The 14,250-nt window shown below is 53.7% G+C and overlaps 6 protein-coding genes across 6 annotated transcripts; 3 read left to right on the top strand and 3 right to left on the bottom strand.

Moving 5' to 3' along the window:
* Positions 1 to 47: 47 nt before the first annotated feature.
* On the bottom strand, positions 48 to 1,012 carry QC763_307504 (uncharacterized protein). Its single transcript, XM_062911196.1, has 2 exons — positions 535 to 1,012; positions 48 to 473 (listed from the first exon to the last, which is right to left on the bottom strand). Exons 1-2 carry the CDS (start codon positions 841 to 843, stop codon positions 66 to 68), a joined length of 717 nt encoding a protein of 238 aa, XP_062767210.1. The 5' UTR covers positions 844 to 1,012; the 3' UTR covers positions 48 to 65.
* PXA2 (ATP-binding cassette long-chain fatty acid transporter pxa2) lies at positions 611 to 4,085 on the top strand. The gene is made up of 3 exons (XM_062911193.1): positions 611 to 2,228; positions 2,280 to 2,953; positions 3,003 to 4,085. The coding sequence occupies exons 1-3, from the start codon at positions 1,485 to 1,487 to the stop codon at positions 3,727 to 3,729; spliced, it is 2,145 nt and encodes a 714-aa protein (XP_062767209.1). The 5' UTR covers positions 611 to 1,484; the 3' UTR covers positions 3,730 to 4,085.
* Positions 4,075 to 6,929, bottom strand: QC763_307480 (uncharacterized protein). The gene is made up of 3 exons (XM_062911192.1): positions 5,942 to 6,929; positions 5,679 to 5,878; positions 4,075 to 5,625 (listed from the first exon to the last, which is right to left on the bottom strand). The coding sequence occupies exons 1-3, from the start codon at positions 6,112 to 6,114 to the stop codon at positions 4,277 to 4,279; spliced, it is 1,722 nt and encodes a 573-aa protein (XP_062767208.1). The 5' UTR covers positions 6,115 to 6,929; the 3' UTR covers positions 4,075 to 4,276.
* Positions 6,930 to 7,030: 101 nt separating this feature from the next.
* ARP3 (Actin-related protein 3) lies at positions 7,031 to 8,959 on the top strand. Its single transcript, XM_062911191.1, has 5 exons — positions 7,031 to 7,260; positions 7,359 to 7,381; positions 7,449 to 7,720; positions 7,780 to 8,700; positions 8,759 to 8,959. The coding sequence occupies exons 1-5, from the start codon at positions 7,226 to 7,228 to the stop codon at positions 8,822 to 8,824; spliced, it is 1,317 nt and encodes a 438-aa protein (XP_062767207.1). The 5' UTR covers positions 7,031 to 7,225; the 3' UTR covers positions 8,825 to 8,959.
* A 633-nt stretch (positions 8,960 to 9,592) lies between these two features.
* Positions 9,593 to 11,802, top strand: ADH1_2 (alcohol dehydrogenase). The gene is made up of 3 exons (XM_062911190.1): positions 9,593 to 10,579; positions 10,645 to 10,756; positions 10,823 to 11,802. Exons 1-3 carry the CDS (start codon positions 10,519 to 10,521, stop codon positions 11,712 to 11,714), a joined length of 1,065 nt encoding a protein of 354 aa, XP_062767206.1. The 5' UTR covers positions 9,593 to 10,518; the 3' UTR covers positions 11,715 to 11,802.
* QC763_307450 (uncharacterized protein) lies at positions 10,850 to 14,033 on the bottom strand. The gene is made up of 3 exons (XM_062911189.1): positions 13,659 to 14,033; positions 12,334 to 13,600; positions 10,850 to 12,280 (listed from the first exon to the last, which is right to left on the bottom strand). Exons 1-3 carry the CDS (start codon positions 13,660 to 13,662, stop codon positions 11,791 to 11,793), a joined length of 1,761 nt encoding a protein of 586 aa, XP_062767205.1. The 5' UTR covers positions 13,663 to 14,033; the 3' UTR covers positions 10,850 to 11,790.
* Positions 14,034 to 14,250: the final 217 nt, after the last annotated feature.

Below are 14,250 nucleotides of genomic sequence, written 5' to 3'. Positions count from 1 at the left end.
TTAACATTAGGGTGGGTTAACTATGTGTCTTGTTTTTACGTGTAGACAGTACTGGACACAAACAATCACTGTGTCTTTTTTTCGTCCTTGGTGAATTGACGGTCGTTGCTGTCGATGATGAGCGACGAAAGAGCCCTGCTCACGCCTCGTGCTAGGAACCAGCTTGTTATGGCTACCAGGATGATGTACCCTGCTGTTGGGGCTAGCGAGCGGGGGAGGAGGTTGAGGAGGAAGGGGTCGAGGATGAGGTCTGCTGCTACGGGGGGTGGGTTGGACATGAGGGTTTGGTTGGTGGTGTAGAAGTCTGCTTTGGCGAGGAGGCGGAGGAGAAGGAGGGAGGACCGAGTAGGGGGGTTGTTTAAGTCCTTGGGGGGTGATGATGATGGGGATAGGGGATTAAGGTAGGAGGTTAAGGAGGGGAGAGAGGGGATCTCGGTGATGGGGAAGGTTTGAAGGTCGAAGGAGGTTGGTTGCTGGGGGCTTTGTTAGTGAGTGAGGGGGGATGTAAGGGGGGATAAGGGGTGGGGGGATTACAGTCGCTGCCCAACAGATTCGCACTTCGTAGCGTTGGGCGGGGGTGAGGTCGTGGAGGAGGTACCATGATTCTGTCCCGGTTGGGTGGGAGGTTGTGGGGAAGGATACCGGGATGAGGGTGCGGAGGGTGGATTGGTTGGTGGGGAGGGGGGTGAGGCGGTTGAGAGAAGTGAGGATGGTGGTGATGGTTTGGTCGCTGATCGGGAGGTCGACAGCTGGAGGAGCAATGAATATCGTCTTCTCTGTGTTTGCCGAGATGGGAGAGACAAAAAGAGAGAAGGTGGTGAGAAGGAGTGTGAACGGCTTCATTTTTGGACAAGTCTCATGGTGGTGTAAGTGCTTGATGAGACGACTGCCGGGTCAGGGTTGCCGGAGAGCACGTGTTTCTTGGGAGTTGGGGTTAAACGAGGGCGGGTCCAATTTTTTTACCCCAGCTTCTTCTTCCCCGGGTTCTGAGCCAAACCAAGAAGTGTGGGGGTTCAAACAGCCAATCATAAAGACGGAATAGAGAATCACATGCCGGTTCTTCAGCGACCACTCGCCAGCATAACCCGGACTGCCTGCCCGTTCCAGCAAGTGGGTGACGCAAGGACCGAGGAAAATGGACCCGCGCCAGCACGAGGATAGCGCCAGACCAAGAACCACAAGCAAAAGCCCGTGAACATCAGAGAGTTTCGTCTCTCGGGTTTGACCACCATTGCTAAATAATCACAAGAGTCTGTTCGAAAATACCCGACACGGTTTGAGGATTACCTACGAGGCCTACGAGTCGAGTCCGTTCCTGAGACACACTCGCGTCTTTTGTTCTCCTTCAACCAAGGCCCCCCTCCCAACGGCTGGCTTATAGAACACCCCCCCCTTTGATCCCCAATGACCGCCACAGCGCACTCGTGATTGTTATTCCCGACCTCCTCACTCCTGCCTTCCCACCACCGTCGCCGTCGCTTGAAATGGCGCCGACAATGTCGAAGCCGAGCGCCAATAGCGCGGCCGCCCGAGACCGAACAATTCGTGGCATCGTTAGCCAGTTGACGTCCATGTACCTCCAAAACCGCACCCGTATATCTCGCGCCGTCTACATCACACTCTTTGTCGCCCTGATAAACAGGGTGCGACATGCTATCCAGGAGCAAAAGGCTGCCTCGGTACGAGAGGCGACAAAGCGCGCCGAGAAGTCTGGTACAACATCGACTGCAGATGGAGAGGTGACAAAGAAGAAGGTGGAATTGAACCGGGAGTTCTTCCGCTCGTTGCTAAGGTTGTTGAAGATTGTGGTGCCAGGATGGAGGAGCAAGGAGACGAGGCTGTTGATCAGCCACAGTTTCTTCTTGGTGATGCGGACGCTCATCAGCTTGAAGGTGGCGGCGATGGATGGTGCGATCGTCAAGGCTCTGGTGAAGGGCAACGGAAGGGAGTTCTTGATGCGCATTGTGTGGTGGATGTTGATTGCTGTACCGGCGACGTTTACCAACTCGATGTTGTCGTACCATCAAGCTGAGCTTTCGCTGCGGTACAGGACACGCTTGACGCAGTTCATCCATGACAAGTACCTCTCGCAGCTGACCTTTTATGGTATTTCTGCGCTTGATGACCGGATCAAGAACCCAGATCAACTTATTGCTGTCGATGTGGCCAAGTTCTCGAATAGTTTGGCCGAGCTGTACAGCAACTTGGCCAAGCCCCTTCTCGACATGGTATGCCCCCTATTTGCCTGCATACAAAGTAAACATGACTGACACGACCAGACAATCTACACATTCTCCCTCTCGAAATCTGTCGGCGGAGAAGGCGTCGTCTTCATGTCTCTTCTCGTCCAGCTCTCAGCGCACGTCATGCGTGCGTTAACACCCCCATTCGGGAAATACGTGGCCGACGAAGCCAGACTTGAAGGCGAGTTCCGCTTCCAGCACTCGAGATTAATAGACCACAGCGAGGAAGTCGCCCTGTACGCCGGTCACGAAGCGGAAAAGGACACCCTCGACAAGGGCTACTTCACCCTCATCAAGCACGTCAACTACATTCTCCGCCGCCGGTTCTACCACGGCTTCATGGAGGACTTTGTCATCAAGTACTTTTGGGGCGCGCTCGGGTTGCTGCTGTGCAGTGTTCCTGTCTTTGTGAAGCTCCCTGGCCAGGTGACGATGAACATGGGTGACAGGACTGAGACCTTTGTGACCAACCGTCGCATGTTGCTGTCGGCGTCGGATGCCTTTGGGCGCATCATGTTCTCCTACAGGGAAATCATGGAGTTGGCGGGTTACACCTCCCGTGTGTCGTCGCTGTTGGAAGTCATGGATGATATTCAGGCGGGGCACTTTGAGAAGAAGCTTGTGTCTAGCTCGGGCACCGAAAACAACGAGGCTGTCCTCAAGGGAAGAGGCAAGGTTGTTGAGAGCAACAACATTGAGTTTATCGATGTGTAAGTCCCCACCTCCTTTTCTTTTCGTCCCCCCCTCTAACCTTTTCAGACCCATCATCTCCCCCAACGGCGACGTCCTCGTCCCAGCCCTAACCTTCAAACTCACCCCGGGCGACCACCTGTTGGTCGTCGGCCCCAACGGCTGCGGCAAATCCTCCCTCTTCCGCATCCTCGGCGGGTTATGGCCCGTATACGGCGGGACAGTCCACAAACCCCCCTTCACAGACATCTTTTACATCCCCCAACGCCCTTACCTCTCCCGCGGCTCCCTCCGCCAACAAATCATCTACCCCGACGGCCTCCGCACCATGCGCTCCAAAGGCGTGACCGACTCCGATCTCTTGTCCATCCTGAAAATTCTATCTCTGGAACACCTGATCGACCTCTACCCCGAAGGCTGGGACGCGGAAGCCGAGTGGCGCGACGTCTTGTCTGGCGGGCTACAGCAGAGGGTGGCAATGGCCAGGCTGTTTTACCACCGCCCTAAATATGCCATTTTGGATGAGTGTACCAGCTCAGTGACGCTCGACACGGAAAAGGTCATGTACGACAACGCCAAGGCGCTGGGGATCACGCTCATGACGGTGAGTCATCGGAGGAGCTTGTGGAAGTACCACACGCACATTTTGCAGTTTGACGGGCAGGGGCACTTTGTCTTTACGAGGCTGGATGCGGACAGAAGAATGAAGCTGGAGGATGAGAAGGAGGATTTGGAGGTGCTGCTGAGGCAGGTGCCCGAGTTGGAGAGGAGGGTGAGGGAGTTGAGTGAGCTTTAGTGGGACGGTGGTAATGATTTTTTTTTGGAAAAAAATAAAAAATTGGAAAGCAAAGGTGTGTATTATCATGAGATGGAAATGCAAACAGAGCATAGGTAGACATGGTTGTGGCAGGGTGTGTCGTTATTTCGGCTTATTCTTTTTCTCGATAATCTCAAAAGATGGAAGGGGCATACCTGGTCTAAATAAGAAAGGGGACCAATATGTGTTCTTTATGTATCTGTTGTACTAGTATGAGCCGTGGTTGTTTGTTGGCTTGCAGGTATCTAACGATGGCGAGTTATGTAGGGAGTACTGAATGAATGTCATCACGGAGTATCACTTGCACAATCCAAAATTGAAAGAGCTTGGATATCCTTTTATTTTAAAGCCTCCTGTCTACAAGACTCTCTGGACATGACCGCCCTTGCAATGACAGTCTAGCTACCGTATCCCATCCATCGCCATGATTTATCTATGCTATGCCTTTCCAACGGGAATGCAAAATAGGTACCCTCTTCCATCTCGGCAACAGCTTCTTGCGTTTATGCAAACGAAAACTCCCCAGTCAGTCATACCTCATCCTCCTCGCACCCTGCGCCACCCCATGAGCTTTACTCAGCCGGGACATCGTACATGTTGGTTGTTGGTCTGTCGCCGCCATCGCCGACAAGGCAAATGAGTCGGTATTGTGCGCGAAATAGAAGGAAATTCCCGACAGGTCCTTCTTGACAGCCATGACCCCAATCGCTCCAGCCGAGGGCTGGTTCCGCACTCCAGGATGCCCCATAAAGTCGTTGACAATGAAGGACTCCATCAGGGCAGACTCATCCAGCTCTTCGATATCTTGGCCACTAGGTCCGCGCCGGGTACAGTGAAACAGACGCTCAGCACACTTGGCAGAGGCAATACACGTGGCCATGTGTTCGCCTGTCCCGCTGGTGACAGCAGCTACCGAGGTCGCCATTTCGTCTTCGGGGTCCTCCGGCACAACAGCGGTACCAATGCCGACGAGGGCAGCAGGCCCAATTCGGCCGCGATGCTTCATTCCAATACCCCCAGAAGAAGATCCTGCTGCAATGTGACCCCTGTTATCAATGGCGATGGCGCCGACCGTGTCTGTTACGAAATCCTCATGGCCGCTACCGAATTCACGGCTACGTTTGGTGCCAGCAAGAGTTGGCAGAGGCTGTTTCTCCTCTTCTTTTTTCTCTCCGTCGTCAGAGATATCGCCTCTATCGCTCTCCGCAGTGCTTACCGAACCGTCGTGTGCCGAAGCGGCCGGGGATGGTGCTTTGTTCGTCCCTGTGAGCGGCGTGAGGAAGGCGGCGGCATCATCACTCACGCTTTTCCGTACTTTGGGCCGCTTTTGAGATGGCCTCGAGCGCCCTTGAAAGGCGGCACTGACGTAGCTCAAAGGATTTGGGGTTCGCAGGGTGTACGATGAGGACCTGGACGAGCTGCTGGGAGTCGACCGCGCAGTGGTAACCGCAGTGCCTGCCGGTGATCCATTCTCTCCCAAGGGCGTGCCAGGGATATGAGGGGAGTCAGGTTGACCTTCATTCCAAGTTCCCGTCAAGATTGCATTGGTGTGATCTCGCCCCGACGACTGCCCAGCAGGGTCGGCGGCCTGTTCGTAGTCTCCAGCGCTGGACTTTTCAGCAGTCCTGCCAGAAAAATGATTCGAGGGGTGCAGTTTGGCTTCTGCCCGTTTTAAGTCCTCGTTCCAGCGGAGATATCTGTCCTTGGCATTCTTCGAAACCAGTTGCTCGTTGGAGACTTGGGGCATGCCATGTTCTATCCCGAACTCTCTGGCACCCTCTCCAACAAGGATGTTTGGTGGAACTCGGCGGAGTGACAGAGGACGACTGCTTGCGTCTAGAATCAGCTTGGCTAGGGATATAGGATTTCGCACTCCTATCGTCGAGTTAGTTCAAGTCTCCCGTGGTAGCTATGTGAGCACATCATACCAGGAACGGCACCGCAGGCACCGCTTCTTCCCAAGTGGTCTACCACAGTCGCATCACACTCGACAATGCCGTCCATGGTCAAGTTGCTGCCGAAGCCAGCATTGGTGATTTCCCTGTCCTCGAGGTATTTGATAGCAGCTTCCACGGCTTGGGTAGCAGAAGCACCAGCTCTCAGAAAGCTCATGCCCAGCTTGGCCGCTCTATGCTCGACAATCAGTATACCTGCTATGTGAGAGCATAGACCGAGGACGAACAGGGCTTACTCGCTACATGCACTGAGATGCACATGTTCATTGGCAACGCTGTGGTAACCGGCACCAGCATGGATAAAGATCGCAGCAACCGGCTGGGGCTGTTTCCTCCTCCAGACCCGGTCGGCAGCCCCATCTCCAGAGGATATTGGTGAGAGTTCGGGGCTACTTGAGCTGCGTTGCATCGTCGCGAGACGTAAAGGCCCCCCCCCCCCTTATACCACGGGTTCTGCGAGATAGGGCGACCCGATAGGGCGTGTTGATGGTCGGAGGATTTAGGACCGGCGTGCGAGCAGAGGCGAGGTGGAAAGTCAAAACGGGGGGGATTGTAGTCCGGGGTAAAGAGGGCGTGTGGCGACGCTAAAGTCCTGTCATGGATACATGTGAGGGTGAGCAAGAGGCAGGACGGTGATCGTGAGCGGGCCAGGGGCGCGACGATGGATGGAGACGGGAAGGTTAGGTCTTTGGTGGGACGACAGGCAATTTACACAAACGATGCTGTATAAGGGTGCTGTGATAAATAAATTTGGTTTGGTTTGCCGGTGGTTTGAGACAAACTCAGGACAGCGGAAAGGAGGTGTTTTGAGGTGGACGGTTGATGGACGAAGAAGATGCAGTAGTTGGTGATTTCCAAGAGTTTGACCAAACCACGGATTCCCGGGCGTCTTCGGATCTACGTCAGGGTGTGCAAATGGCGGGAGGAAGGTGGTTTCCTGGGGTGGTGGTTGCTTCTTGGGTTATGTGGACGGTGAGAGCTTCATGGCGCTTGCCAAATGTTTACTGCGGAGCTTTTTGGATTTGGAGCCGACCTGGCGGATGTTGGGGACTGCAACCACAACGAATCATGATTGATTGACATTGAGACGAGAATGCTCTAAGATGACCTCTGAAAGCCATGCCATGAAAACAAGGCTCAGGAACTTGGACCTGCCATCTTCTAACAATATCTTGAAGCTCTTGGCTAGACATTCGAGACCATTACCCAGAAGGTGAGAGTGACACTGGAGTTAAATGTTGAGGGGAAAGAGAGCCAGAGAGGTTTTGTCACAAGAGCTTCTGTTGACCGCCATAGTCTGGCGGGGCTCTCTCTTGGCGCACAGCCGCAGAGCCACCGCAACATGGATGGAGCTCGCTGCTGGCGAGACGTAATCTTGGACCTCCAACCTCCACTGGGCGCCGACTGCCTGCCACCTTCGACGTCCGGCTCACGATCCCCCAATTTCCATTCCCGTTCCGCAAAGCAACACTTGATTCTTCAACACACGAGCTGCATTCGGCCGCAACCCCATCGTCAACATGGCAAACCAAACGCCGGCCGTTGTCATGGACAAGTACGTCGCAGCCCCTTAAATCAAGCCCCGCTCTTCCCAGTCCAGGTAGCAGCCAGCTCCCAGCTTGAAGGTCATCGTCACTAACATCATGCGCGCAGCGGCACTGGCTTCTCCAAGTTAGGTTCGTAGCTTCGGGTATCGACCGGTAACATCCTTTTCGTAAACAACATCTGACCGGCTCTGCCCAGGTTTTGCCGGCAATGATTCCCCGTCCTTCGTTTTCCCGACCGCCATCGCGACCAAGGCCGCTGCCGGTAGCGCCGGGTCTGGCTCTGGCCGTCCGGCCGTAGCGAACAAGCCCTCTTTCCTCACTGGCGGTGCTGGTCCGACCGGCCATCTCTCGGCCAAGCGCGGCACTGAGGACCTCGATTACTTTATTGGCGACGAAGCCATCGCCGCCTCTTCTGGCCCCGGTTACGGGCTGCACTACCCAATCCGACACGGTCAAATAGAGAACTGGGTGGGTCTAGTCGCATCGGGTTGGAAGAGGAAGCACAATGCTAATACGAGGATACCCAGGATCACATGGAGAGATTCTGGTCCAACTCCATCTTTAAATATTTGAGGGTCGAGCCTGAGGATCATCACTTCCTCCTCACCGAACCACCCCTGAACCCCCCCGAAAACCGTGAAAACACGGCCGAGATTTTCTTCGAGTCTTTCAACTGCGCCGGTCTATATATTGCCGTTCAGGCCGTGTTGGCTCTTGCTGCCTCCTGGACCTCATCCAAGGTCACCGACCGATCCCTGACCGGTACTGTTATTGACTCGGGTGACGGTGTCACCCACGTCATCCCCGTGGCCGAGGGCTATGTTATTGGATCATCGATCAAGTCTATTCCCATTGCTGGACGCGACATCACCTACTTTGTCCAGTCACTCCTGAGAGACCGCGGCGAGCCCGACTCGTCGCTCAAGACGGCGCAGGAGATCAAGGAGCAGTACTGCTATGTGTGCCCCGACATTGTCAAGGAGTTTGACCGCTTCGATCGTGACCGCAGTCGCTTCATGAAGCACGTTGTTGCGCACCCCGGCGGTCGCCAAGCGACTGTCGATGTTGGTTACGAGCGCTTCCTTGCTCCTGAAATCTTCTTCAACCCCGAAATCTACTCGTCCGACTTTTTGACTCCCCTTCCCGTGGTGGTGGATGGCGTCATCCAGTCATCCCCTATCGATGTGCGCCGCGGTCTCTACAAGAACATTGTCCTCTCTGGTGGTAGCACACTCTACAAGGACTTTGGTCGCAGATTACAGCGTGATATCAAGCAGTTGGTGGATGCCAGAATTCGGGCCAGCGAGGCTCGCAGCGGTGGAGCCAAGAGCGGTGGTCTTGATGTCCAAGTCATCACGCACAAGCGACAAAGGCACGGCCCCTGGTTTGGTGGCAGTTTGCTTGGTCAAACACCCGAGTTCCGGTCCTACTGCCACACCAAGGCGGAGGTATGTGTCCCTCATACTGACCATATATGTCGAGCAATGATGGCTAACTGTCTTATAGTACCAAGAATATGGCCCAAGTATTGTTCGGAGATTTGCGCTGTTGGGTGGCCCTGCAGGCTCTTAGAGTATGGTGTTTTTTTTGTAGTAAAAGCAAGCGATGTTTTTGGAGAGGGCGGTTGCGTTTCTGCCGGACGGCGGCGCCCAAAAGAGATAGGAAAGACATGTTTTTTATTCATTTGTTGATTTTTAGACCAAGTGACCTTGAAGTGGTGGAACCCGGCTTTCGGGATGGCTGCCCAGCCGGCGTCTCCGCCCCCCGAGCGCAACCCCCAGGCCGTTTGATATGGACCGGGCAGTCTCAGCTGCTTTCCAGACTACCGAGTTCCCGGCTCGGCAATCTTTTGACGATCTGGGGGCTGTTTAGCTTCGGCTCAACCCCGCGTTTTGTCATGATCCTTTATGCGGGGAAGTGTCTTTTTGGGGTCTGTTGGGACGTCACGATGTTAGACATACATAACCTCGGATATAAGTGCATTTTGTGATGCTTCCTTCGCTCAAGCGGAAGCTGGGGAAGGGATTTTAGATGGTGGTGGTGATGCGGGGAAGTTTTGAAAAGTGACGGATTCTTATGTATCATGTGTTTGGTCGATGTGATACTTTATTATGGGAAGGTTTAATCCGGCCAGTCAGGAATTCTTGGAGGATCCGATATATCCGGCCTTGTCCGGGGCGGTCCGGCTCCGACTTTCATATCATAAGGTAGGCTCCCTCTCCGTTGATTCGATTGATCGGTGGAGTCTATCAAGAACATGAGATGATTGCTGTCTTGACTGCCTGATGGACACTGAAATCCGGTACTGGACTGAATGATAACGTGATGATGGTCGTGATAAGTTAAAAATTTGATCCGAACTATGGAGCGATGATGATGTGGTTTGTTTTGGAACGGGCCGTTTACAGTGGTGGCGTCGACTTTACACGAGCAGCGGCTGTAGTTCTAGCGCCCTATCGCTTGGTTCCGGGGCAGCGGAAGGCCTTTCTTCCATGCATGACACTGCATTGTGTGGAACGTCACAACGGCCTAGACTTGCTGCGAGGGGAAGGGGGGGGGGTTATCATCAAGATGGACAGAACATCAGACCACCTTCTGCGTCCGTGGACTTGGATATTGACTGCCGCGATTGGCGGTTCAGTTTTTGAGGGGAAAGGTTTCAATTCGACAAAATAACGGCTTTTAAGGACAAGTTGATCAACAGTTTTGGGTAGCAGAGGATTTAAACACATAAAAATTGTGGTTCCATGACGTTTGGTGCAGGCGTGATCTTCCGGGGATAAACACCAGTCAGTTTTGCTTCCTCGTAAAAACAACAACAACAACAACAACAGAGCTTCCAGGCGGAGATCACTCGGTCTTTTTTTCTACGACATAATGTTAAGAGGAGGGTAACAGTGCATTACAGCCTCACAGAAACAAGCCTTCCACTATGTCTGATTCTGGAAAGGGCCTTCCACCTCCCTGTAGTTAGCCCCGGTTTGGTAACAAAGGATAAGATCATACGTTTTTCCCTGACAGCACTTTCCCGCCCCCCCTTCGCAGGCAGGAAAAAATCTTCGATGATGCAGCAGATCTCGTGTCTGGACCGCAAGTGGTCTCCTCATTTCGTGAGGGGGTGACTGAGACACAAGTGTATATAAAGGTCACACGGTTACCTCATTTTGTACATCACAGTTCAACTTTGATTTCATCAGAACCAACCTATCTCATACTCAAACGCCAACCACTATTTTCAGAGAAGAAAGAGAAAGAGTCTGTTCAAGATGACAACCTACGACATCCCAACCGAGCAATGGGCCCAAGTAGTCGAAGCCCCCGGCGGCCGTATGTTTCCCACCCCCATCCCCACCTATATCTTGACAACCACAACTAACATCTCGCGCCCCCAGCCGCCGTCTACAAGAAAATCCCCGTCCCCTCCCCCGGCCCAGATGAGGTCCTCATCAACGTAAAGTACTCCGGCGTCTGCCACACCGACCTCCACGCCATGAAGGGTGACTGGTATGTTCCCCCCCAACCTTCACTCTCCCCATTCCCCAAAACAAAGCTAACAAACCCCCCTTCCAGGCCAATCCCCACTAAAATCCCCCTCGTCGGCGGCCATGAAGGCGCCGGCATCGTCGTGAAAAAAGGCTCCCTAGTCGCCGACGACATCAAGCTAGGCGACGCAGCAGGCATCAAATGGCTCAACGGCTCGTGCCTCTCCTGCTCCTTTTGCCAACAATCCGACGAGCCCCTCTGCCAGTCTGCCCTCTTGTCGGGGTACACGGTCGACGGGTCGTTCCAGCAGTATGCCATCGCCAAGGCTGCGCACATCGCGCGGATTCCTGAGGGTGTTGATCTTGAGGAGGTGGCTCCTGTGCTCTGCGCCGGGATTACGGTATACAAGGGATTAAAGGAATCAGGAGTGAGACCAGGCCAGTGGGTTGCTGTTGTTGGAGCGGGTGGCGGGTTGGGGAGTATGGCGGTGCAATACGCCAAGGCTATGGGAGTGCATGTTATTGGGATTGATGGCGGGAGTGAAAAGGGGGAGAGTGTCAAGAAACTGGGGGGGAGTGCCTACGTTGATTTTATGGCGTCCAAGGATTTGGTTGAGGAGGTCAAGGCTGCGACGCCGGATGGGTTGGGGCCGCATGCTGTGTTGCTGTTGGCTGTGTCGGAGAAGCCGTTCCAGCAGGCGACCGAGTATGTCAGGAGTAGGGGGGCAGTTGTTTGCATTGGGTTGCCTGCGGGGGCGTATCTCAAGGCGCCCGTGTTTGATACCGTGCTTAGGATGATTACTATCAAGGGGAGCTACGTGGGCAACAGGCAGGATACGGCTGAGGCGTTGGACTTCTTCCAGAGGGGTTTGATCAAGGTGCCGTATAAGACTGTTGGATTGAGCCAGCTGGGCGAGGTGTACCAGATGATGGAGGAGGGCAAGATTGTGGGGAGGTATGTGGTTGATACTAGCAAGTAGACAGGGCAATGGGGAAGGGCTGGCTGTGGGTAATGATTGTATGTGAGCGTTATTATGTATCCTGAAAATAAGAGAGTTAAAGAGTCAAACCACCCGAGTTCAACTGCCTCGTCTCCCCAACCGCCTCAAAAGTCCCGTTATACAACCTCAGCAACCCTTGCGCTGAGCTCTGTCCCGGAGCCATCCAAGAAACATTATGCTGCTTGCTCCCCAACCCAACAAAAACACTCTCGTCATACCCCGTCTCAACATTCAAAACATTAGGCATGAGCTGGTGGTGTAACCTCGGGGTTTTGATGGCCTCGTACATCTCCCCAACGGCACTACGTCCCTGATCAATGGCGGACATGATCCCAAAGGCAACTTGCATCGTAGAAGAGATAATCCTCGATCCGCCGGCTGCTCCTGTGGCAAAGAAAAGGGAGCCGTTGCTGGCGTGTTCGACAATAAGGGGGGTGATGGAGGACAGGGGGCGCTTGTAAGGGGCGATGAAGTTGTTGGGCGAGGGCTCGAAGCCGAAGGAGTTGGGGCGGCCGGGTTGGGAAAAGTCGTCCATTTCGTTGTTGCTGGAAGGGGGGGGTTGTTAGCTTTGTTTGAGAGAGCGGAAGCGGGGGCTTACAGGATGATGCCAGTGTCGGTCATGATTTTTGCCCCAAAAAGCAGGTTGATTGTCGTGGTGGAGGTAACTGTCATGCCTGTCTCGTCAGACGCAACAAGGTGAGAGGTTCCCGAGCTTTCAGCAGCGTACACCGATTGTGGGTTGTACACGTCCAGAGCCTGGGTCTGGTTATCCATGATCATCTTGCGGATTTGTTGGGCCTTCTCCTCGCTCAACATGGTCTTTTGGAACGCTGTCAACCCTCTGATGAAATCAGGGTCACCAAGTTCTTGACGTGCTCCATAAGCAAACTTCATCGCCTCGGTAAGCCTGTGGGCAGTCAAGCTCTTGTCTGCCAAGTCCTCAGGGGGGAACTGCTCCATGACCTTGAGGATGTTGAGCGTGACTGCGCCGCTGCTGGGTGCAACCGTCGTGTAAAGCTTGAAGCCGCGGTAATCAATGCTGAGGGGCTGCTTCATGCGGATGGTATACTCTCTCAAATCGTCATGCGTCATCGTCCCGTTATTCTCCTGAACAGTCTTGATAATCGAGTTGGCGATTTCTCCTTCGTAGAACGCCTCAGGTCCTTCATTGGCAATTTTCTCAAGCGTACTCGCCAACCTCTTCCTCGTAATCCTATCCCCCAATCCCAACAACGTCCCATTCGGCGCAAAATCCTGCGCCCAAACCGGATCGCTCACCAAAAAGTCATCATTGGCACTCGCAGCCTTCATGTACTTGACCAAATCCTCGCCAACCGTAAACCCCTCCCTCGCAACCTCGACAGCAGGCATCACCACCTCCTTCCACCCCAACCTCCCATACTTTTCCTGCAGATACCCCAGCCCTCTAATCTCCCCCGGCACCCCCACCGCCAACCCCCCAATCACTGAGGCGTTTCGATCATGTTTGTACATGTCTTTGTGCGCAGAAGAAGGGGCAGTCTCCCGGTAGTCGATGACCTCATGGCGGCCAAGCTCGTCGCGGACGAGCATGAAGCCGCCGCCGCCGATGCCCGAGTGGTACATTCCTATTACCCCCACGCAGAGGGTTGCTGCTACGAGGGCGTCGGCTGCCGTCCCGCCTTTGGAGATCATGTCGATGCCGATTTGGGAGCAGAGTTTGGATTCGGAGGCGACGGCCCCGCGGGTGCCATTTGGCGCGGTTGAAGGGTCAAGGTTGAGGACGCATTGTTCTTGTTCTGGGGAGTAGCGAAATGGGGCCGGAAGGCCGGATGTGAGGGTGAAGGTGCTGGCTAGGCTGAGGGCCAGGGGGAGGATGGAGATGTCTAGGTGGTGTTAGTTTTGGGGCTGAATAAGTTTGGGAAATAAAGAAAGCGGACTTACACATGGCGACGATATGGTTTGTTACCCTTATATACAACTATGCATATGTTCAAAAGGCTCGTCGTTGTTTCGTCGCAACCAGCCTCTTACCAACCACGACACAAAATGTACAACGGAGCAAGACACGAGTGCAAGATAAAGAACAGAAGCAAAATCCCACTTTTCCCAACCAGAAATAGTGTATTCACGAAAAAACCGGGAAAAAAACCCTATCCGTTTCCGTTTCTCACCCTTCCCATCCTCAAACTTACTCCCCACTTCAAGAAAGAGGGAAGGCAGGCACTTTAAGCAAGAGCAAGATAGATAAGCCTTGGTGGTGATCCCCTGTCCCACGCCGCTTACCCCAAAAGCAAAGCGGAGTTGGTTATCCATTCCACCATACTCAACCCCAACCCTGCGCTGTTATCTCCTTTCCATCAACCAATTAGCGGAACAGTGATTGCCCATTGTGATCGTCAACGTCATCTGACAGTTTATCTCCTTCCTTTTTCTCAGACCGACATGTGATTATTCAACGGGTTCATTCATTTGCACTTTCAGGCATTTTTTTTTTGTCTGGGTATATACTCAAGTTGGTTTTAGCCACTAAAAA

The sequence above is a fragment of the Podospora pseudopauciseta genome, chromosome 3, assembly GCF_035222475.1.
Source record: "Podospora pseudopauciseta strain CBS 411.78 chromosome 3, whole genome shotgun sequence".
NCBI lineage: Eukaryota > Fungi > Ascomycota > Sordariomycetes > Sordariales > Podosporaceae > Podospora > Podospora pseudopauciseta.
The sequence above is the reverse complement of the archived record's forward strand: the minus strand, read 5'-3'. Positions and strand labels throughout refer to the sequence as shown.